This window comes from Leuciscus leuciscus (assembly GCF_965113295.1).
Source record: "Leuciscus leuciscus genome assembly, chromosome: 24".
In the NCBI taxonomy this organism is placed as follows: domain Eukaryota; kingdom Metazoa; phylum Chordata; class Actinopteri; order Cypriniformes; family Leuciscidae; genus Leuciscus; species Leuciscus leuciscus.
This window is the reverse complement of record NC_138723.1, coordinates 28,126,351-28,150,398: the sequence shown is the minus strand read 5'-3', so window position 1 is coordinate 28,150,398 and position 24,048 is coordinate 28,126,351. Positions and strand designations below refer to the sequence as shown.

The 24,048-nt window shown below is 38.0% G+C and overlaps 1 protein-coding gene across 5 annotated transcripts in view; it reads right to left on the bottom strand.

Moving 5' to 3' along the window:
- Nucleotides 1-2,416: 2,416 nt before the first annotated feature.
- Nucleotides 2,417-24,048, bottom strand: part of pitpnm2 (phosphatidylinositol transfer protein, membrane-associated 2) — a 64,131-nt gene continuing 42,499 nt past the window's right edge. For 2 of the 5 annotated variants that reach the window (XM_082157925.1, XM_082157926.1), the window contains exons 10-26: nt 23,397-23,641; nt 21,984-22,173; nt 21,431-21,550; nt 20,841-21,064; nt 18,703-18,881; nt 17,661-17,831; nt 15,601-15,738; nt 13,958-14,122; nt 13,115-13,366; nt 11,418-11,566; nt 10,437-10,553; nt 10,235-10,351; nt 9,952-10,100; nt 9,721-9,870; nt 8,229-8,412; nt 5,961-6,089; nt 2,417-5,873 (exon numbers count right to left, since the gene is read on the bottom strand). In XM_082157925.1, the coding sequence (XP_082014051.1) occupies nt 5,532-5,873; nt 5,961-6,089; nt 8,229-8,412; nt 9,721-9,870; nt 9,952-10,100; nt 10,235-10,351; nt 10,437-10,553; nt 11,418-11,566; nt 13,115-13,366; nt 13,958-14,122; nt 15,601-15,738; nt 17,661-17,831; nt 18,703-18,881; nt 20,841-21,064; nt 21,431-21,550; nt 21,984-22,173; nt 23,397-23,641 (3,021 nt within the window). In that variant the 3' untranslated portion in view covers nt 2,417-5,531. The remainder of the gene's footprint in view (nt 5,874-5,960; nt 6,090-8,228; nt 8,413-9,720; nt 9,871-9,951; nt 10,101-10,234; nt 10,352-10,436; nt 10,554-11,417; nt 11,567-13,114; nt 13,367-13,957; nt 14,123-15,600; nt 15,739-17,660; nt 17,832-18,702; nt 18,882-20,840; nt 21,065-21,430; nt 21,551-21,983; nt 22,174-23,396; nt 23,642-24,048) is intronic. The other 3 variants (XM_082157927.1, XM_082157928.1, XM_082157929.1) reach the window with 3 other exon arrangements.

Genomic DNA, 24,048 nt, shown 5'->3' with positions numbered 1-24,048 from the left:
TTTTTTAGTTAGGAATTGATTTAGTAGGAATTGTAATCAGATTGCCTATTAAAAAAGTAATTTGTTAGGGGACCCCAAGTGATCCCATCTGATCAGTGACCCGATGATGTCCCCACACCTGTCCAGATGTGCAGATGATCCTTTGTCCTGACAAAACATCACATAGAAAACTAAGGTGAGCTATATTGTATCAGGCATTCGAGGGGAACATGATGGCATCGGTTTAAGGTTTCCATGTCTCTGGTTCTGGTGACCAGGTGTTGCTTCAACCGTTTGGAGGAACTATTACCTTTAGCGCTCACAGTCAGGGGTAATTTCCTGTATTATCTTCAGATACTTTGGCTAGTAGCTGTGTGTAAGGTCAACACTGAATGCCTGTCAAATACAATGTATGACTGCCTTCTTCAGACTCAACGACTGCAGAGACCAAACAGCACATTTGCAATCAAGACTCCTGAAGATAAACCAGAGGCTCCTGGTCTATGCTTCTGTTTCATACAAATATACAGTACATCCTTACACACAAACATACCTATACATCCACATCTACATACCCTACCCTACCCTACCCACATACATCTATACATACCTACATCAATCCATCCATACCTACCTTTCTACATCTATGCATACCTAGCACATCCATCCATATTTCCATAACTACCTACCTTCATACATCCATCCATACCTACATACAGTACATCCAGCCATCCCTACCTTCCTACATCTATACATACATCCATACCTACATACAGTACATCTATCCCTTCACTACATCAATCCATCCATCCATCCATCCATCCCTACCTTTCTACCTACATCTATACATACAGTACATCCATCCCTTCACTACATCAATCCATCCATCCATCCATCCCTACCTTTCTACCTACATCTATACATACAGTACATCCATCCCTTCACTACATCAATCCATCCATACATCCCTACCTTTCTACCTACATCTATACATACAGTACATCTATCCCTTCACTACATCAATCCATCCATACATCCCTACCTTTCTACCTACATCTATACATACAGTATATCTATCCCTTCACTACATCAATCCATCCATACATCCCTACCTTTCTACCTACATCTATACATACAGTACATCTATCCCTTCACTACATCAATCCATCCATACATCCCTACCTTTCTACCTACATCTATACATACAGTACATCTATCCCTTCACTACATCAATCCATCCATACATCCCTACCTTTCTACCTACATCTATACATACAGTACATCTATCCCTTCACTACATCAATCCATCCATCCATCCCTACCTTTCTACCTACATCTATACATACAGTACATCTATCCCTTCACTACATCAATCCATCCATACATCCCTACCTTTCTACCTACATCTATACATACAGTACATCTATCCCTTCACTACATCAATCCATCCATCCATCCCTACCTTTCTACCTACATCTATACATACAGTACATCTATCCCTTCACTACATCAATCCATCCATCCATCCCTACCTTTCTACCTACATCTATACATACAGTATATCTATCCCTTCACTACATCAATCCATCCATACATCCCTACCTTTCTACCTACATCTATACATACAGTATATCTATCCCTTCACTACATCAATCCATCCATACATCCCTACCTTTCTACCTACATCTATACATACAGTATATCTATCCCTTCCAACCTAAATACATCAATCCATCCATACATCCCTACCTTCATCCATCCCTACCATTCTATCAAACTACATAGAACTATACACACAGTACATCTCTACCTTTCTATCTATCTATATACACATACATACCTTTCTACCTACCTACATACATGCTTCTATTCCTACATACATCCATATCTACCATACACACACACACACACACACACACACATTATTGTACATCTATCTTTATGAGGACATTCATTGACAATGCAATCTCTAGCCGCTTACCCTAACCTCACCCATCACAACTAAGTGCCTAACCCGACCCCTGACCCTAAACCTCATTATAACCTTATCCCTAAAACCAAGTCTTGACCCTCAAACAGGCCTTTAAAGGCTCTCAGAAAGAGAGGACCATCCAAAATGTCCTCACTTTACTCTCTTTGTCCTCACTCCAATGGTCTAAAACTTAAACTGGTCCTCACAAAGATAGTTGTACAAGTACACACACACACACACACACACACACACACACACACACACACACTTTAATTTCACCTAAATTAACTCAGACCACACTACCATCTCTCACACTCCAAAATGAATACAATAAATGAATATAGAAAAATACGAAATTGTGACTAAAGGCATTCTTTACAAAGGAAAGTACATTAAAAAAAAATATTCTTGCAGAGTGGTTCATGTCACACATTCATAAAGCATTATAAATCACAGAAGACTTGCAGTTGTCCAACTGTATTTAATCCACAGTACATACAGTTATACACATGAGAGCACTGAACCACCGACCTGGTAAGAAAACTGTAAAGGAGCGAGTCAGTCCAGATCAGTACGTCAACAGGAGTGTAAAATGAACCTGCAGTACGTCTCCATTCATCATTGAAAAGTTGTTGGGAAAGTGATTCATTAGCAATGATTATCTGAAAGTTTTGGCAACAAATAAAATGGGCACAAAACATGTTTGTTTCGGGAGTTTTCACCATATTTATTTCATCCAATGAGCTTGTGTTTTGAAACACCTGCACACTAATTAGACAGCATTTACATGTCAAAAATACTGTAACGTCAATTTATTTCTATGCATTTAACGTCGTTTAATCTAGTGCCGTTACTCAGATTTCAGTATTTTTAAAAAATATGGTTGGATTTAGGATTAACGGTAACATCATTTAAATATTTGGTATTAACAACTGATATGCTGTTCTATATAGACAACAGCATATTTGTAATAACTATAAACTGGAGGTTTGTAGTGTGGCCCATTATTGAAGAATACAGGAAAGTGTACGAAAGCTTCTCTGTGACATGCAAAGTACAAAAGTGGCTATAATCTGGTTTATCTGAAGATATAATACTTGGCCTACAAGCAAGGCCGCGGATGTTTAAACTAACGTGTTGCCGTGTAAAAACTGTGGCACAATTGTCGATCACAATGTCGTATGATTCCCTGCGATGCGTCTGAATCTTAATCTCAACAATTCGGAAATGACACTCATCAACTTTCTTCACGTTGGTGAAAAACAGCTCGATTTGAAAACAGGAGGAAGTGTAAGAAGTAAGAAGCAAGCCAGTTCAGATGGTGAGAGTGTGTGGAGTAATAATAACGGAGAATTTGTTCAGTGGTTAACATTCAAATCATAAACCAACAACCAAGATGACCTAGATATCAGTGGTAGAAGTTCACAAACCTTTCAGCATATTTATTTCCACTGAGAACCCCTGATGTCTGGTACTGAACTAGATGCATTAAAAGACTAGTGATACCAGTCCAAATGCCATCTCAGAGCAAAAACTTTGATTCAAAAACCCCGTTCAGCACCAATTTAAACTCGGTTGTTTGCAGCAAATTTATCACAGAACCACATTCAACAATTCCAATTCACATTACGTGGAGATTTCAATGCGCTAAACCGTCCGCAGCGTTTGTACATGTGTAGGTGTGCGTGCTCCTTGCCCGTCGCGCTCGCCTCGAGGAGGCCGTCGGTTTGCTGAACTGATTGTCCGTGGGGGTGGCGGTGGTTGCGTCATCTAGAGTTTTGCTACGGAAACACTGTCAACGATTAATGCACAAGGAGACACGTCATTGGTCCGTTAAAAGAAGCATTTCAGAAGTGTTGGACTAAAAGAATAAAAGCAACACATGAAATACAGTCAAACCTGAAATATCCATCATCTTATGAAGCTACAGAAATAAATAAATTCTGACCGTAACATATCCTATTATAGTGAAATTTACATCTTTACAGTATCTACACTGTTTGAAGTCCCGTTCAGACCTCGGTTCAGAACATCCAATCCAGACAAAGGCCACGTTCCAAGCCTCCCAGTTTCCATTAGAAGAATACGTCCGCAACATGCAGCATGGCTATTCCAGTGTGTTCATGATATATAGAAACAAACCCCGTGTATGGTTCACGACTCCACCCGACTTTGTCATGCTGTCCGATTTAAAATAGCAAGAAAATTAAAAGCACAATTTCTATATACCTCAATCACTTACATATGAACATATGGACAATATCATAGATAACTGAAGTTGATCTAAAATGATCTAAAATCTTAAAAACATTATACATGTGCCATGGAAACGCTTGGGAAACGTTGCTACAATCCATCGGTAACGTTGGACGTGTTTGGGTTCCTATGATCTTGCCTGCTTTTGGCACATTTCTTGCGTGCTCTTGTTTTTCGGAGAACTATATAATCGTGCATATGCGCACAAATACCCTGCCATAAATAATAAGGGACATGTAACTTCCATGAGATGGAAACAAGGGCCTCGACTATTCCACTAGTGCAAAATAACAATGAGGTTATGCAGTTGCAGAACTACAGCTTTCGAAATGAACTCGTTTTGGCCGTCGGCAGTATCGAAGCGAGCGAGTCGAATCGCTCCCTGATCAGCTGGAAATGAGTGCAAAGGATTGAGAGGAAATGATTGGGCGAAATCTTTTAAAAGTTGTCATTGAACATGCAAATCCAGCGAGCTGCGTGGCGCGTCCTCGATGGGAAGTTCTCTCCACGACGACAGCAGCGGGAAAGTTTTTACTTCAGGGGATGTGGCGTGTGCTTGCGACCGATGTTTGGTGGCTCAGAAGATAACAAAACAGCAGTCGAGAAAGAAAGAGAGAAACATGGAAGGTGTCCCAGCAGCCCAGGTCGAGGTGGCGTCTTGGAGGTATTGCAAGCAGATGGCCTTGTAAAGGGATTGTTCTTCCTTTGAGAGTTCGTTCTTTGCTCTGAATAAGAAGTTAAGGCCTCTGATGACCTGCAGACGGAGTTTGGTGTGATGGGCTTTGATCCTTATTGCCAAATGCTGCTGCGATTCGACTCGGAGAGAGGCTGCCGGGATGGGGCGACCCAACGGAAACAAATGAGTAAAATGGCCTCTGGGTCTCATCAGCTCCTCAAGTTCATGGCTGCCCTGAGCAGGTAAAGAGGAGGCACGTATTTACATGTGTGGGAATCTCTGCAGACACCGGAAGGGAAGTCTGGGGAATGATAGAGGAAGCGGGAAGAGTCCATACCCACCCAACGATCCATGTTTTCATTCCCAACAGTACATTCAATCAAGTCAGAGGCGACAGGCGAGGGCCATTACCCAGAGCGATGCTTAAGGCGCTAGATTTCTGGAAAATGTTTGGCTGCCGGTCTAAAAATAAAATTAAAAAAACGAAACGAAACGGAAAATATTCTCATGCAACAATAGTAATGCCGTGAGATTTAATCACAGAGTCTGTTGTAATACTGTGAGATTACGTCGTGTCCGTCTCCTACCGTTCCTGCAGCCCATGTGCCCAATGAAGTGCCTCCAGAATTTGGACCCGGTGGGAGGAGCCTATTTCGGGCTCAGGGCTCCGCCCTCAAGTTTGCTGGTTCGGCCCCAGCAGCCGGCAGCGATGCTCATGCTTCTCTGTGCACGTTCGGCCCGATCGCGGTCACATTCTGATTGGCTCTGCGCACGTTCGGGACGGCCTACCGTCACGGGCGGTGTGGAGGACGTGGGTTGCGAGGAGATGGTGCGCAGCAGGTGATTGCGCTTCCGCAAGAACTCGCCACTGCCGCCCAGTCCGAAACTGCCCTTCCGGAGGACCATGCGAGCGCTGCCGGTCTTGGCGGGTCTCGATCTCTGATTGTACTCCAGCTGGGAAAGATGAGTCGCGTAGCCATCGGCGATGAACTGTGGAGAGAGAGTGACGGCTCAGTGAGAGTGCAGAAAAACTTGTGTGAGGAAAAAGTAGAGAGGAAAAACTGTGCGTAAAGATACCTGACACTGGTATTGCAATTTCTTTGTTGGTCTCCCCACAATGTAGATTTGTGATGGCGGCAGACCAAGTGACGTGTACACCGAGATGTCCTTAGTGGAGCCATAGGCAGCGAAGATCTTCATATGTGCCTACAAAAGAGCAGCTTTTCAATTATACTTTTCACATAATTTAAGCAAAGGCTAACACAGGGTCTCTGCAGAGTTTTACAAATAAAATCCATAAGCTATAGAACAAACCCATAAAATCTTATAAATAATGGATCTTGGATTCTTTTACTTTATTAAACAGGCTGGTGCGCACACTCAAATGTTGCAAAATTACAATATATAGTGTTTTTTTTTTTTTTACTTATATTTTTATTTAGGATCACAGCATTACATATAATACAGTATGGCATCGGGTTTTAACATGTTAGTCCATTATGTTTCCATAATATTGAAAATTCTTCAAAACTTAATTATATCGTACACATTATACAGAGTATGAAAACACATACAGTACAGGGGGAGGAAAAAATAAATAATAATTAAATAAATAAATGGAGAAAGGCAGAGATGAACACAGGGTGGATATGACGGTATAACTCTTGATCACTGGAGTATTAAAGGCATTACAGGGGCCCACCTCTTTAAGAAAACCGTTTTCTGAAGTCGTAATGCAAATGTAATTTGTTCCATTTCTTACAACTCCCATACTTTTTGAATCCAAGCATTGTATGATGGAGGGTCAGGTTTTAACCATCTGCATGTAATACACATTTCCTTGCCAAATAAATGTGGAAATTATTTTATTAAGCAAATCAAAGACAGATTTTGGCACTTCTATGGGTAACATCTGAAACAGATAGAGTAATCTCGGCAGGACATTCATACGAATAGATTCAACACGGCCAATCAGAGAGAGAGGGAGAGCTGTCCAACGATTTAAATCTTCACTAATATTTGTAATCACTTTTTTATAGTTTGTATCGTATAACTGGTCCAAAGAGGAGGGAATAAAGATGCCCAAGTATTTAAACCCATTCTTGGGCCATTTGAACCCGCTGTTAATTTGGATTTGTTTTGAAATTTGACCATTAACATCTATGGCCTCGGTTTTATCCATATTCACTTTATATTCAGAGTAGTACCCATACTTGAGAATTAGCTTTTTTAAATATGGAATTGTTGTCTCAGGTTCTGTTAGGAAAAGTAGGACATCATCGGCGTATAACGACAACTTATGTTCCTCTCCTCCAATTACAATCCCCTTAATTGCACTGTCGTCCCTAATGAGTTGAGCAAGGGGTTCGATGCTGATAGCAAACAGCAAGGGTGACAATGGACATCCTTGTCTGCATCCACGTTCTAGAGTAAAGCGCCCGGATCTACAACCGTTAACTCTCACTGAAGCGAGTGGATTTGTGTAGAGTGTTTGAACCCACTTTATGAAATTGGGGCCAAATTTGAACCGTTAAGAGTTTAAGAGTTTGGATCAGGTACTGCCAAGATACACGATCAAATGCCTTATGAGCATCAAGTGATAAGAATACTGCCAATACACTCAAATGTTGCAATATTACAATATATAGTGTTTAAAGGGATACTTCACCGATTAGCATTAAGCTTTGTATCAGTAGAAACCCAGTAGTATTTTGGAATGGCCGTGCTTCCCTCCCTCATGTCCCCCTGAGACGAGAGATTTCTGTATTGTGTGTCTGGAAATAAACCTCTGATGACGCAAAATCATCATTTATCGTCATCAGAGGCTTTTTTGTCCAGAGGCGAGAGACTCCAGCCAGTAGGAGGAGCTCGTTCCGCATGTCTTCAACCCGCCCATAGGGGGATCTCACGATAAAACGCCGTCTTTTCAGTTTCGAGTCGACTAGTAGCCTAGCTGTATCATTTCTCCCGATACTGCCCTCTGTAACCGGTAGGCGTGGCTTGGGAGTGGCCTCGTAGGGCAGCGAAGCAAGTGCATTCTGGGAGTTGTTGTCTTTCATCCACATGAGCCAAAAATAAATTTTCTGGCTTTTCTCAGTCTAGAAGGCACCAACTTCTAAAATAATTTCACATTTCTACTGCATAAATGACCCAATTTAAATACACATTCATCTTTCTAGCGGTGAAATATCCCTTTAAAGAAAGGCAATGAAAATATTGTGGATTTTTTTTCTTCTGATAAATATCAATATTGATTCAGGATTAATGCATTGCAAATGACAGTACTATATTACCCACAAGGCCCTGCGCTACAGAAAAGAAGGCGTTTGTGGTGTTTGTTCTCACCTCTGTGATGAGACCCTTGAGGAAGTTGGCTTTGTGTCGGAGGGGGTCGTGTACGAGTCCATCACAGAAGGACACGATCCCGTGAGGGAAGTTGTGCTGTGAAAGCCAAGCCACCACACGCTGCTTCTGCATGTCTGGCCGCCCCGTCACGTACACTATCATGTAGCCTAAGTCCTGCCAGTGCCTGCAACAGGACCAACCACCGTCAAGAACAGCAAACCATACAAATTACTGACATACGAGTTTCATTAACCCTGAAAAGCTTAAAGTATGAAATAATCTAATTATTAAATGGAACAAATTAAAAAAAAAAAACTTTACCTCTGCTAAAATGTTCCTACATTCAATGATATTTTCACATATAGATTACTGCATCACAACCTGCTCACTCACTGGAAATACAATTTTAAAACCCATAGAAATGTCATTCATAAAATCTATAAAAATACTCATTCTGTCATCATTTTGGAAAAACACAATAAGCTAAATTTTGAAAATTTCATTCATTTTAAAAATAGCTGTTTAATTTATAAAGTTTTTCACGGACTAGCCCCACCTTCACTTTCTACACACATTAAACCAAGGTCTGACAGAGGTTTTTGCACCAGAGCCTCATTTAGAGGAGACATAGAGATCCCGCACCGTAAAACTACCGTTGGACAAACTGGTCTATCAGGAGGAGGTCATTTTTGGAACAGCCTCCCAATAAACATTAGAGAATGTCCCACTTACTGCACATTTAAAAAGCACCTTAAATAGCTTTTCTTAAAAGTTCCCAGTTATGTCCTCATTTTGACTCATTTTATTGATGTAATGTAATCTGTCTGAATGCGTGCTAATGTGTTTCTTGCTTGATACTGTATATTGTCATATCCTTTTGTGTTGCATTATCTTTTGTGTTGTTGTCTTCCGGCCTCGGGACTACAGGTGAAAATGAGCATTTATGCTATAACCTGGCTCATTTACAGTCTGTACAGAAATGTTAGATTGTTCATTAATGTGCACTGTCCCGAATAAAAAAAATATATATATTTAAAAAAACTTAAACATTTGCATATATGTTTATTGAGTATCACATTTGATATATCAGGCTTTTATGGCTAATATAGTATGATATAGTGAGAATATAGAGCTCATACACAAGGAGGAAAAAAACACTTTTTTTTGGCCATTTACATGGCCAGAGAGTGAGCTGAAATTCTGATATACTGTTAGTAATATTTCAAGATGAACACTCATTGCAATACAATCTAAGTTATTGCTGCGTTTACCTAATAAAATCAGTAAAGATTTCACAGCAAAGCGCGTGAACCACGACCCAAAGGTCGACGTATTTACAATTATGCTAACAATCAGATGACAGAAGGCATGCAGTAGATTGTGTGCAACAGGCTTTTCAGCAGTTCTGATCATGTTGATCATTTACAGGCCTTATAAATGTGCGCATCACAGTAGGCTTTATAGGGTGAAATGAATGAAGACATGCGCTCACCTGACTACGTCTACTGCTCCTGCTCGCACTTTAGGGTCGCTGCCCATGATGGACACGCTGGCGGCAAAAGAGCCGTCGATGCTGAACACGACAAACTCAGTGCCGCGCGGCAGCACGGTCAGGTAACTGTCAGCAGATGTGTGGTCGCCCCTATGGACAGAGAGAGGACGTTGTTCACTTGTTGAAAATACATCCTTTTATGTGCAGGATAAATGTATATTTATGACTTACCTGACCACCATTTTGACCGGATACACTCCGATGCTCAGCCGTTTGTTGTCCGGAATCACGTAGGAAATCCGGCCGCTGCTATTGGTTAGATCTGTGCTGAAGTACACCCACTCACCGGATGGAGGCTGGGTCATGATGTGGATGTCCACCTTGAAAAGAGCACACAAAAAAATGAATGAAATGAATATGAAGAAGTGAAATTGAATAAGATGAGAGTAAGTGAAGTCACTTGATTTTTCGGGTCTCCAGGATCTACACAAACCAAAGTTTACAGGGCACTAACCTTCTCTCCTGTCAGAGTGACCATGTCCAGCGGCCCGTACATGAAGCGACCCATGACTACCTGAGGGCCGTCCTCATTAAACACGGCATCATTCACGCGGTGATTTGCTGTAACATTCTTCAACACAAACACATCTTTACGTCAGCAACAATCCTGTGATGCACTCAACGGCAACATGAGGTTTTAGAGATGCCCGTCTCACCCTGATCTTCACATGAGTCCTCTTCCTTATCCACTTCTCCCGCGGTTTGGACGGAGTGAATTCGGACACCTCCTTCCCATCCAGTTCCAAAATACTCGAGTTCTCATGCCTCATTACCTAAGAGCAAAAACAATAAATATATAAAATGGTATTTAAAAAATTATAATTTGCTATGACTAATAATTGAAATAAAATGTATGCAATAAAAACAATTAATGCACTTCCACAAAATTGACAATTCACACCACGATCTGAACGTTAATTTCATAATCAGTCATTTGCTTTCATACAGTAGCATGAAGTATCACCAAAATACAAATTTTTTTTGGAATTAAAATACACTTATGAAATATAATTAATATAAAATAGGCAATCCTTTATTTTAAAATGTTACCAAAAACAGCTACATTTAATATAATATGGAACATTTTTAACAGTTTTATTTAAATAAATCAATACAAATATTTAAAAATGATATATTAATAAAAAACAAAAAAAATACATAATTTTTATTTTTATATATTTTTTTTATATATTATCTTATACAATTATGATATAAATAAATATCTAAATTAATAAAGATATTTTATAACATCTTTATTTAAATAAATAAATAAAATAGTTTAGCATATATATATATAATTATGTTTCTTGGTGCAAATAACCCTGAATATTCCTTTAGGAAGAAAAAATATTTTATATTATAAAATGATGATATAAATAAAGATCTAAATGAATAAAGACATTTTATAACATCTTTATTTAAAAAAATTTAATAAAATATTTTAAAATATATTAATAAAAGGCAGAATTTTTTTTTTATATAATTATGTTTCTTGGTGCAAATAAACCTGAATATTCCTTTAGGAAGAAAAAATATTTTATATTATAAAATGATGATATAAATAAAGATCTAAATTAATCAAGAAATTTTATAACTATTATAACTGCAATATTTTATAAATATTGTATAATCCTCACCTGTCTGAGCAGGAAAGACACAACATCCGTAGATTCCCAGTAGGAGGCATGAAACAGGTGAGGTAGAGCCACGGTGGGGAACGCAGTCAGAGCGTCGGGACAATACAGAGCGAAATCGATGCGCTTGGTTCCCCACCAGCGTGCAGCGACTGCAGGAGAAACCAGAGACTCAGTCAAGCCTGTCCACACCATTACCGCTACAACGGCAGGTTCACATACCATTAAAGATTTCAGTTTCATCTGTGCATTATTTATGAATGTTTCAGATGCTGGATCTAGGACAGGACGAGGACACATGATGCAGGTTTGCTTCAGGGGCTCAAGAGGAAGGAAAGAAATGGAAAGTTGTTGTTTTGTAATGTGCACTTCTTCCTCCCATGACCCATTGCAAAAGACATTTAAGAACACAACCCTATTTTTGGATTGAAATTCTTTTCATTGGGGTTTAATGTTCTTGTTCTCTACAAGTAGGATTGTGAATAGAAAACCAGTTTTTATTCAAAACTGGTTCCATTTTGACTGGGAAGACTGAGGCCGGTGAATAAAGACAGTGTACAGACTGGTTGCACGTAACTAAACATACAGCGTGAGCCGTGCAGTCTGATTCATAAACAAAAGAGTCGGTTGTTTCAAAAGAATCAGTAAAAAAAAAAAAAAAAAGATTCACTCATTTCTAAATGTAATTAAAGACTAATTTGGAACAGACATGAAATAAATGGTACTTAAAGTAATATTCATTTGGTATCACAAATTTTAAAGAAAAATGATGTGATAAAAAATGATTTATGCATAACCGCAAATTTAACAATTCCTGATCCATACGCAAATTTGATATTTAGTAATTTTCCTTCCTAGCTTGAAATATTGTCCAAGTAATACTGTATATTATATTATTTGAATAATAATGTAAAAAAATATTTTTGTAATTACATTTTCTAAATAATAATATAAAATTCCTGCCCATGATCTAAACGCAAATTTCATAATTAATAATTTAGTAAAGCACCCAAATACATTATTTGCTTAAATAATATTTTTTTTTGTGCAATTTGTTTTATATTATATAAATAACATTATTGTTTGCAGAATACGCAAAAAATAATTTTTCATAGTTAAAAAATATATATTACATTAAAATATTTGACAAAAAAGTAGGTTTTAACATAATAAAGATAACTATTTTGTATTTTATATTAATCTTAATATATATATATATATTTTTTTTAAATGCTTATTACATAGTGGAGACCACTTCCTCAAAAGTACTAAAAAAATAATCGGAATCACTACATTCCTTCTGATTCCCATCCTTATCTATAAGCGACCGCTAACAGAAGATGCACAGGTCGTAAGCATGATAATGGGAGCAAGACCAGTCAGCGCCATTTCAAAGCATCTTCAGAAGGTCTTCATCATTCAGGGCAAACCCAGAGCGGCTCAGGGTTCCAGAGATGAAGAACCAGAGCACCAGCGCTGAGCTTTTAAAGGATGGGGGTGTGAATTCAGAAAACAAAGGCATCAGCGCTGGGGAGGTCAGCAAGGAAACAGGCTGAAGATTCGGAGGGCTAAAACAGGCAGTAGGAGGGATTGCAGGGAATGCAGCAATGGTAAAAACTAACGCAGGCAAACAGGAGAGCGGGTGCATCTGGAGGGTCGAGGAGACCCTCTGACCGGACGTCTACCCACGCTCCAAGTACCTTGCTCGATGTCCAGCGGGACACACGGTGATGGCGGGTCTGAGGCGAGCGAGGGTGAGGGCTCAAAGCCTAGAGAGATGCTCTGCTCTGTATCATCCAGACAGCTGGAATCCTGCCTTACTAGCGGACGCTTATTTTGTGCTTTGCAGGATTTGGGGGACGGGCTTCGGGAGCTCATTTTATTATAGGGGAGGGCAAATTGGGACAAAAGACTGAGCTTTTTGGAGAGTCTAAGTTGGCATGCTTGTGTTACTAGAGAAAAAAACAACAACATCAAAACAACAGTAGTCAAATGGTGAACATGACATGTGATAGTTCCTAGCTATATTTGCAGCATTGCGGCTTCTTTTTTTTTTTTTTACTGTTCAAAAGTTTAGATAAAATAAGACTTTTATTTAAAAGAAATTAGACTTTTATTCAGCAAGGACCCAGAAAATTGATCAAATGTTACAGTAAAGACTTCTATAATGTTAGGAAAGATTTCTATTAATCAAAGAATCCTGAAAAAAACATTTATCATGGTTTCCAAAAAAATATGAAGCAGCACAACTGTCAACATTGATCATAATAATTCAGCAAATCAGCATATTAAATGATTTCTGAAGGATCATGTGACACTGAATACTGGAGTAATGATCCTGAAAATTCAGCTTTGCATCAAAGGAATAAATTAAATTTTTAAAAACATTAAAATATAAAACAGTTATTACAATTTGCAATAATATTTCACAATATTAGTGTTTTTACTGTAATTTTGATCAAATTAAGGTAAAGATTTCTTGATATGGATTTGTCTTGTTCTTCTATTCAACCTAACCCGAGTGTGTACATGCGTTAACTCACTGTTGGCGATGTTGGAGGCGGTGTAACTGTCCGCTAACCCTGACACCTGGCTGGCGATGCTGGTCTCGCTGCCCCTGCGAGCCCCACGGAAGGCTGGAATGGATCCCGGAGACGAAGGATTGGAGTGATCCCCGAACATTATGCTGTGAGACTGCATCACGTCCGCTGTGAGGACCAAAACCAGTAATTACTCGCAGGGGCCAGGAACTGACAGAGCAAATCAGGGCCCAGAAATCTGACAATTTTCAGTACTGACTAAACCTCAGGTCCAAAACCTAGTGAGCTGCCTATCTAGAAAGCATCATAGGCTTTTTGCGATCTCACTCGATTTTGGATCTGAGCTTGATTGATGCATCATTATACATTTGTAAAAGGGCCATTTGATTCAAAATGTAAAAAAGGAAGTGAAAGAAGACGCAAACACAATACCAAAGAGATATAAAAGTAGTAAATACTGCCCCAGAGTCCATTTTAATCGGTTCCTTCCATTCTTGAGGAACATAGGAGAGCATTGACTGTTTTTACATGAAGTCCTCATGGGGCATTATCTACCAAATACACATGCAAGCCCGGCATCAGAATCAGGATTTGTCATTAGTCAAGCTGCTTGAATTTATATGTTTTCTTATTGTTCTTGCTGTATTGTCGTTTTAAAGGTGGAGTGTGTAATTTCTGCAGTACTAGTGGCATTGAATGAAATGGCAAAATAGTGCTGGTTTCCTAACAGGTTTCCCCATTGGTCGGTCCGCTTATGGGCAAACCTCATGAAATCTTTCAAGAACATGCCTAGGTTATATTTCACACCAGAATCAAAAGGGCTATTTTATTCATATAGGGACTATTATCTTCATAACAATATAAAGTTTGGAAACATTACTATTTCTATTTTTAATGTCTGCTTTATTTGATCAAAAGTACAGAAAAAACTGTAATATTGTGAAATATTATTACAATTTAAAAGAATGATTTTCTATTTTATACTTTATTATATATCTATTATATACTTTAGAATATAATTTATTTCTGTGATGCAAAGCTGAATTTTCAGCTTCATTTCTCCAGTCTTCAGTGTCACATGATCCTTCAGAAATCATTGTGTATAAATATATATAAATAAGTTCTAAATTATTTATACATTATGGTAGTATTTGTTGTACTGCCTTAAATTTATGCTGATTTAAAAACACGCATTGTCTACAGTAATTTTTACTATAATACTAGAATATTCATAATTACAAAAAACAAAGCGAAAGTAAAGCATCTATTGTATTGGGGGTGAAAATATGCTTAATTATAATGTAAAGTATGATTTTTCTTTTGATTTTGTGGTGAAATGACGCTCTTTTTAAATCTACCAATGAATGGCTAATACTTGTGTACACTAAATTAGGATGGGAGAAAGCATTTTAACGTTGAAAAAATACACACTTCACCTCTAAATTCAATACCATCAGTTCCAGCATCCAGTGTCAGGAAGTCACAGTAAAACTCAAAACCCGACAAGCCCCAATGAGAGAATCAATGTCAAAGCAGACGCACAAAACACAGATCATGTGAAATGAGGGCACACGCCACACAGGGGTGACACACATAACAGGGAGGTTACGCTAAAGGGGTGCAAGAAACCAGGAATGGCTACACACACTCGGCGGGGGCCGGCATGGCTTGCCAGTTGAGCACAGGGACGGGAATGGAAGTCTCGCTGATGCCATCCTGAAAGCGCTGGGCGGCACAGCTCACACTCTCCAACAGGAGGTGAGGGTTACTCTGGATGGTTTCCACTGCCACATGTCAAACCCAGCGGCATGAGGGACGTGGAGACATGAGAGCGACGTGAGGGGAGAGAGACAAAGAAACAGAAAATAAAGACAAATAACAGACAGAAATGACACAAACCGAGGCACGAGAACACCAGCCAGAACTGCAATGATGGACAATGCTCTTTTACAAGTGCTGCTTTAAACTAAAACATTACTATTTTTAATGTTTTTGAAAGAAGTTTATTCTGCTCATCAAGCCTGCATTCATTTGATCAAAAATACAGATTTTTTTTTTAATATTGTGATATATTATTACAATTTAAAATAATTGGTTTTCAATTTATTATACTTTAAATTATCATTTATTTCTGTGATGCAAAGCTGAATTTTCAGGATCATTACTCCAGTCTTCAGTGTCACATGTGACATCCAGTCTATCACATGATCCTTTAGAAATCATTCTAATATTCTGATTTATTATGAGTGTTGGAAACAGTTCTGCTGCCTAATATATTTGATGAATAAAAGGTTACAAAGAACTGCATTTATTCAACATAAAAAAATATTTTCTAATAATATAAATCTTCTTTACTATCACTTTTTATCAATTTAACACATCCTTGCTGAATAAAAGTATTGATTTATTTCAAAAAAAGAAAGAAAAAAATTTACTGACCCCAAATGACTGACCAGTCGTGTATATTGTTGTTACAAAAGATTTCTATTTTTAAAACATTTGCTTCTTTTTTTTAATTTAATTAAATTTTTTAACTTTTTATTTATCAAAGTATCCTAAAAAAGTATCACAGGTTATGAAAAAATATTAAGCAGCAGAACTGTTTCCAACTTTGATAATGAATCATCATATTAGAATGATTTCTAAAGGATCATGTGATAGACTGGAGTAATGATGCTGAAAATTCAGCTTTGCATCACAGAAATAAATGATAATTTAAAGTATAATAAATTGAAAACCAATTATTTTAAATTATAATAATATATCACAATTTAAAAAAAAAAAATCTGTATTTTTGATCAAATAAATGCAGGCTTGATGAGCAGAAGAAACTTCCTTCAAAAACATTAAAAATAGTAATGTTTCCAAACTTTTGGCCTGTACTGTAAACCATAAAAATATCTGCTTTAATACACATGCGGACACACGTAGGCCCCGTTTACAATCATGATTTCTCAAATGTAAACGAGTACCTTGAGCTGATATGCATGTGACCACATTGCATTTGTTAGTGTAAACGCTGCTGTAATTATGTCCAGATGCGTCCTGGACAAAAGACTCACCTGTCAATCCTCCATCGCAATAAAACATGTAAATTATCCAGTTATGTGCGGCTCTCTGGGCGCTTGGCACATTTTGCATTGTTATCAGCATGCAGTGAGATATTACATATGAGTGATGTATGCAGCAGGTCATAATAGTTAACTAAAACTAAAACCATTGAAAAAATCATTACCTGAAATAAAATAAATGTTAAGTGAAATACAATTAAATATAAACAAGCGTATTTCAGCTAGTACATTTCAAGGCAACATTTCTCATTTGCATTTAGTTTAACTTGATGTTCTAAAACTAAAACTGAAAAACAAAAAACTATATAGAAATATAAAAACCAACAAACATGACAAAACCGCATTAAAATTATTAGAACAGAAAATTAAAAAATAAGATTTTTAAATATTAATGAAACCTATAATCATATTTCAATGATTCTGAAATAAATAACACTGGTATGCAGTCACAATATCAAGAGACCGTCCCCTCTAAATCCAGTCACGAGTGGTCAGAGGACACATGACAATAAAAGGTGAAAAACAGCAATCTGTCTCGCCTGACCACTTGTGATCCGATCACCCGAGATAACACCAGGTGTAATCCAGGTCTGAGCAGGTGTACGTGTTTGACTGAGAAATCCCTCCTGTCTTACCCAGCAGGGCTGACTGGCCGTCACCCAGTGGGAAGCGCTGGTATCGGGGGACGCTAAACGGTGGCATCAGGTGGAAACGCTTCTCCAGCAGGGGCTCCAGACGAGAGGCGGAGGGATCCGCGGGGTGGAACAGGTTATAAACCTGCTGGCAAGCCGGACGAAGATGAGCCACTGCAGGAAGAACAAAAGAAAGGACAAATATTTGTTAAACTGATCTCAAATGTTGGTGTTAGAATGTACATTTATTAATATAATAGTATAAGATTAATGAATAAAAAATCTCAGCTGGTTTGTTGAAGAATCACGCATACTGTTCAACAGTTTAAGATCGCTTAATGCTTTTGATGTCTCTTCTGCTCACCAAGGCCACTTTTTTTTTTTAACAAAGTAAATAAATAAATAAATTCAGTAAAAAAAATAAAAAATATTTTGTAATTTGAATATATTGTAAAATGTAATTTATTCCTGTGATCAAAGCTGAACTTTCAGCATCATTACTCCAGTCTTCAGTGTCACATGATCCTTCAGAAATCATTCTAATATGATGATTTGATGCTCAAGAAACATTTCGGATTATTTTCAATGTTGGAAAGAGTACTTCGCCATAAACCAGCTAAAAATAATGCTGTTGTTGGTGGTGCAGGAGGTTATGCCTTCAGTATTTTGTTCAACACATTCATCCTAGTTTTTTTGTTTTGTTTTGTACATGACAGATGTTAGATCGGGATTCTCTCGTCAGTATACCGTTCCCTTCCTCTGTGACACCAGCCCTCTAAAACAATCTCCAGTAATCTGCTGGCTGCCCACAACTACAACTGACTTAACTCCACAACTGATTTAAGTTGCTTTTAGGATTAATATGTTTTAAAAGATTTGGACTTCAGAACAAAAACAGCATGAACAATCGAGATTACACAGTCTGTGTAATCCATCAGATCAAGTCACACTTTAAAACGATCGCTTTGGCATCCAATCCACGCAGGATTTCATTCTCTTTCATCACTCTTTCCTCCACTAGAAACTGTACGGAAGGTTAACATACCATCCAAAGAAGGGACCACAGTTTTCCTCAGAGCGAGGACCAGGCCTAGTGGAGAACCGAAGAGGAAGAAGTCGGACACTTCGAAGTCAAACTTTCCCAGAGCGCCTCCTCCCTCCAGCATGGTGCTGCTGCTGGACCGACGGGAACCCGGATCGTTCCTCAAAACGCTGGAGTGCAGACTATATATATACACACAATTTACATTATTATACACATATTATTGTGCATTATTACAGTCACAAGTAGGGATTCACTGCCATGTCTGGAAAAGTCAGGAAATATCTATAACTAATATACATTAATAAATAAAAAAAAATAAAAAAAATTATATATACACACATATGTGACCCTGGATCACAAAACCAGTCACGAGTCGCACGGGTATATTTGTGGCAATAGCCAACAATACATTGTATGGGTCAAAATTATCGATTTTTCTTTTATGCCAAAAAATCATTAGGCTATTAAAGCTGCCGTCGGCAACATTTTTTTGATCATATTCAGTGTAATCGACACTATAATCCGACAGAACAACATAAATAAGGTGGTTTTAGAAAAAACCCGAGCTTCTAACTCCACCTGGAGCGTGTTATTTGTTTTGCAAAAATCCAGCGCTCCCGCTTCATCAGGTCCAATCAGCGCAGGGGGGTGTGAGATCTGACTGTCAATCACAGGTCGTGCACACGCCACAGATCCCCCCTCACTCGCGCACGTTAATATCACATGCACACGCCACGCCTGAAGTTCGCCTGGAGATTGCATGAAGCGGGATGGCGGAGAGAAAATCTACTAACAAGCTTCCAATTCCTCGGTTATTGCTATCTATGGATAGATTAGCCAGGGCAGCCTATCTCCGAGTCCATGGTGTTGATAGATGCTGAAGAGACGGACGCGTTCACAGAAAATCAGGTACACACGCACAGTGACGCACTGACGAGCACGACCTCGATGGGAGGGTGCTCGCTGGTAGTGGGGAGGGGCATGAGAGTTGTAAACATTCAAAATTTTGGCTAATCGACCCAATCTGCCAGACTTGCCGACGGCAGCTTTAAGTAAAGATCATGTTCCATGAAGATATTTTGTACATTTCCTACCGTAAATATATAAAACATGTATTTTGTGAGTGAATGCTGCACAATTGCCAACATAAATGTAGAACTTTAAAGGCAATTTTCCCAATATTTCGATTTTTTTGCCCCCTCAGATTCCAGATGTTCAAATAGTTGTATCTCGGCTAAATATTGTCATATTCTAACAAACCATACATCAATTGAAAACTTATTTATTCAGCTTTCATATGATGTATACATCTCAATTTCATAAAATGTACCCATGTGACTGGTTTTGTGGTCCAGGGTCACATATATATAATTTTGATTCAGACTAATTCGCTTAAAGAATCAATTATATTTTTTGAACCACTTCAACTGATTGATTTAAAATATTTGACTAAAAAGACTGATTTGATCACAAATCAGAAAGCAAAAAAGTGTTACCCTACACAGGATGAAATTGTAGTCAATTTCAATTTTTTATTACACATTTGTTCATGTCTTTTGCAGGAATGGAAAGCAATTAAAAAATATATTATTATTTCCAGGTTTTCAATGACTGTGGGAACCCTGTTATAAAATATCTGTAATATTTGAAAATCTAGCATTTATTGTTTGAAATAGATATCATCATCTTCTAAACAAACATAACAAATATAACCAACAAATTAATGAAATGCTAATGTCATCCAATACAGTCATCAGCATATGGACCCTTTTCACATTTATGGTGTTATTAGAAGTAGAAGTTGTCAATAGTTGGGTAAACGCCACATTTCTATGACTTTTCAAAAGAGGAAATATATATATATAGAGCTTGATTGCCATCACTCGCTCAGCCGTTGTGTTAGAAACACTCACGAAGCAGCGTAAATTAATGCCAAGGTAATACAAGACAAAGTATAGTGTTATAAGTGAACATTAAAAATGAAAATATAAAAACCTTTGCTAGATTCACTGAGGAAACGCATCATCACAGTCTATGAAAACAGTCCATTGTGCACATAAATATGATAAATATAACAGACATGTTGACTCGAATGATAAACAAACTGGGTGAGGAAGAAAAGAAGGACTGTGGCTCACCTGGTCAGGAAGGCCTGGTGCTGTTTGATGGTGTCCAGCTCGTAGGTCGAGGAGTCGCTGCGTTTCCGGGGCAGCTGTTTTTTGGGGTCGTCTGGACCGCTGGAACGTGGAATGTCTATATTACTACGGCTGAGGTGCCGACTTCCCTCTAGAGACAAACCCGAGCCAGAACCCGAGCAGTGAGTGCTGTTTATAATGATCCCTGGTGACAACAGGTCATTGTCCTGTGGAGGAAGTGCATCAGTAATTAGTTTTACAGGGATCATATGATGGAAAACAGGATATTTATGATCATTTATAATCGTTTATAACATCTGTCCTGCATCGAACTGCATGGTTCAAAAGAAAGAAGTTCGAAAAATGGCTGAGAAACACTGTAAGAATACAGTTTCCTAAGTTTGCTTGCCTTAGGAAGGCCAAAAAAAAGGGGGGATTTGATTTAGGGTGGAAAAACAGAGTCTCTTGGACATGTGATGACAACACACTGCTAATGCAACTCAACCAGGCCTCATCCCTAAACGTGTGCGTTCGCAATTAATCACTGTCTGGATGATCAGGCCTTGTGTGTGTGTGCAAATGTGTGTGTTCACCTGCACACTGACAATGCTGCCACGCCGGCTGCTGTTTTGACTCTCTGACACTGTGATGTTGCTGCTGCAAAGAGCATCAAATCCCAGAATCCCTCCAACACAGTCACCAATCAGACACACCTGCACACAATTACCAGACAGACACACATTACATCACATACAGGAGGTCATGTGCATGGGCAACGAGTGAGATAAATGATGAAACAACATTCACAACACTTTAAACTTACAAAATGTGATTGTGAAATTGAATATTCTGCCGGAATTATTGTTTTGTTTTGATTAATTTAAAAAAAATAGTGAAATGTGACACGTTTGCATGACATTCAGCCTCAATTGTTCACAATAAAACCAGTGACATTTGTAAGGATAAAGCAAACACGGACACATGTGATATTCAGTGAGAAAACCAAATGCTGTGAATAATGCACATTTATCCCAAAAGTACTTCAGCAAACAAACTAAAACTAGATGCATATTTCACTGCCACACAAATGTTCCATTGCTCTAATCTGTAAATAATTACATAGAGGGAAAAAAGCAAAGCACTGACTTGGCCAGTGAAAGTGGCCCCCTCCAGGGACTTGATGAAGTCACCGTAGACCTGATTGGCTCGCACTATGACCGTTGCCACGGCGTCCTGGTACTGTGGTGCAGAGGTGGCCAATAGGGGCAGGGCGGCCAGAGGGATGTGATCCTGACTGTTGGAGAGGCAGCCTTCGTCATAGCTGTAGGGACTCAAACTGTGTCAAGGACATAAGAACAGAGAGCATGCTGGGTTATTACCAGCGAGAAGCCGTTTAATGCACTGAATCAGCACATAGAGTGACGTACTAGTCTTTCCGCATTACGCATGCAATACTCGGTTGACCTATACATTTACCAAAATGTGCAGTTTAGATCCAAAGCACACAGAACAGAACTGTATCCCACAATGCAATGCGTTTCATAAGTGCACTGAATGAATCAATATCAACAGTGATGTAACATCTCTTTATTGACTCCTTATTTGAATAGACTGCAAAAAAATTTGATTCAAAATGCAATATAACTGTCTTTTGATAACTAATAATAACTGGAAGTTAATCACTGCAATAACAGCAGCATTTTCAATTTTTTTTCTTCCAACAAAATAAATAAAAATTACTTATTATTATCATAATTTAATAATACATTTATTATTATTTAATAACAATACAATTGTTAATATTTAATAATATAGCAATAATAAAATAAAATAAATAAATCAAATACATGTATTCTAATCTATTTTTCTATACCAAAAATAAATTAAAAAAAGTATAATAATACAATAATTATTTTAAAAACATTATATTATATTATATTATATTATATTATATTTTAATTTAAATCAATACATTATTAATACATTATTACTATCTTCATTATAACTGTCTTTTGATAACTAATGATAACTGGAAGTTTTATTATTTTTTTCTTCCTACAAAATAAATACAAATTACTTATTATTATCATAATTTAATAATACATGTATTATTATTTAATAAAAATAAAATTGTTATTATTTAATAATATAGCAATAAAAAATATTTTAAAAAATACATCTATTCTAATCTATTTTTCTATACCAAAAATATATTTTGATAATAATACAATAATTATTTTAAAAACATTATATTATATTTTAATTAATTAATTTGTATCAATAAATTATTAATACATTATTACTTTTGAATGAATAAATTAATGAATGAATGCAGGGATTTTCTGGAAACAGTAAGCAACATTTGTCATACTACTAGAAGGTTGAAAAGTTGGAAGTTGCTAGTTTAAGTTCGTTGCCCAGTACCTCATGACTACCAGAGGTCATGTTCGGAGTGAGTGTGTGTGTGTGTGTGTGTGTGTGTGTGTGTGTGTGTGTGTGTGTGTGTGTGTGTGTGTGTGTGTGTGTGTGTGTGTGTGTGTGTGTGTGTTTGGCACTCACTTTGACACCAGAGAGAAGGCCTCCACACACACGGCCGGACAGGGAACCAGGCGGATGGCGATGCGGCCCAATGCAGCTGGGTAATGAACCCGCATCACTGCATCAAACGCGCTGCCGATGGTGTTGACGTCCCCCTGCTTGCTGTTCTGGTCTCCGCTGCCCGTGTCCAGGATGTTCCCGCCATGCAGGACCAGGAGGAGGACGTGGATCTTAGACGGCTGTAAACACTGCTGTGAGGAGCCGTCCTGAGGGACACATGTGGATGGCTGTTTCTGCAGCTGCATTCGGTTCATTTAAAACATCCACACACACTCGTGACAACATGCTATTGTGAAAGAGGACGACTTACTAATGAACAACACGATACAGAGCGCAAGCAACAGCAGTCTTCCGGAAGTAAAGTTCCCTTAATCCCCTACAAATCTTTCAAGACAGACCTACCATGTCAAACGCAGACGTATGCTTCTGTAGAAACCACGTCACAAGTGTGGCTCCTCAGATAACCACAACTAAAATTAATGTATAATTACAACAAAATGTTTTTGGTTGCCGTTAAATCAAATAATTGTGATTAGATTTTTTATTTTTTTTAAATCCCATTCAGGATATTATTTTCGAATTTTCCACAAAAAAAAAATTGAAGAAGAAAAAA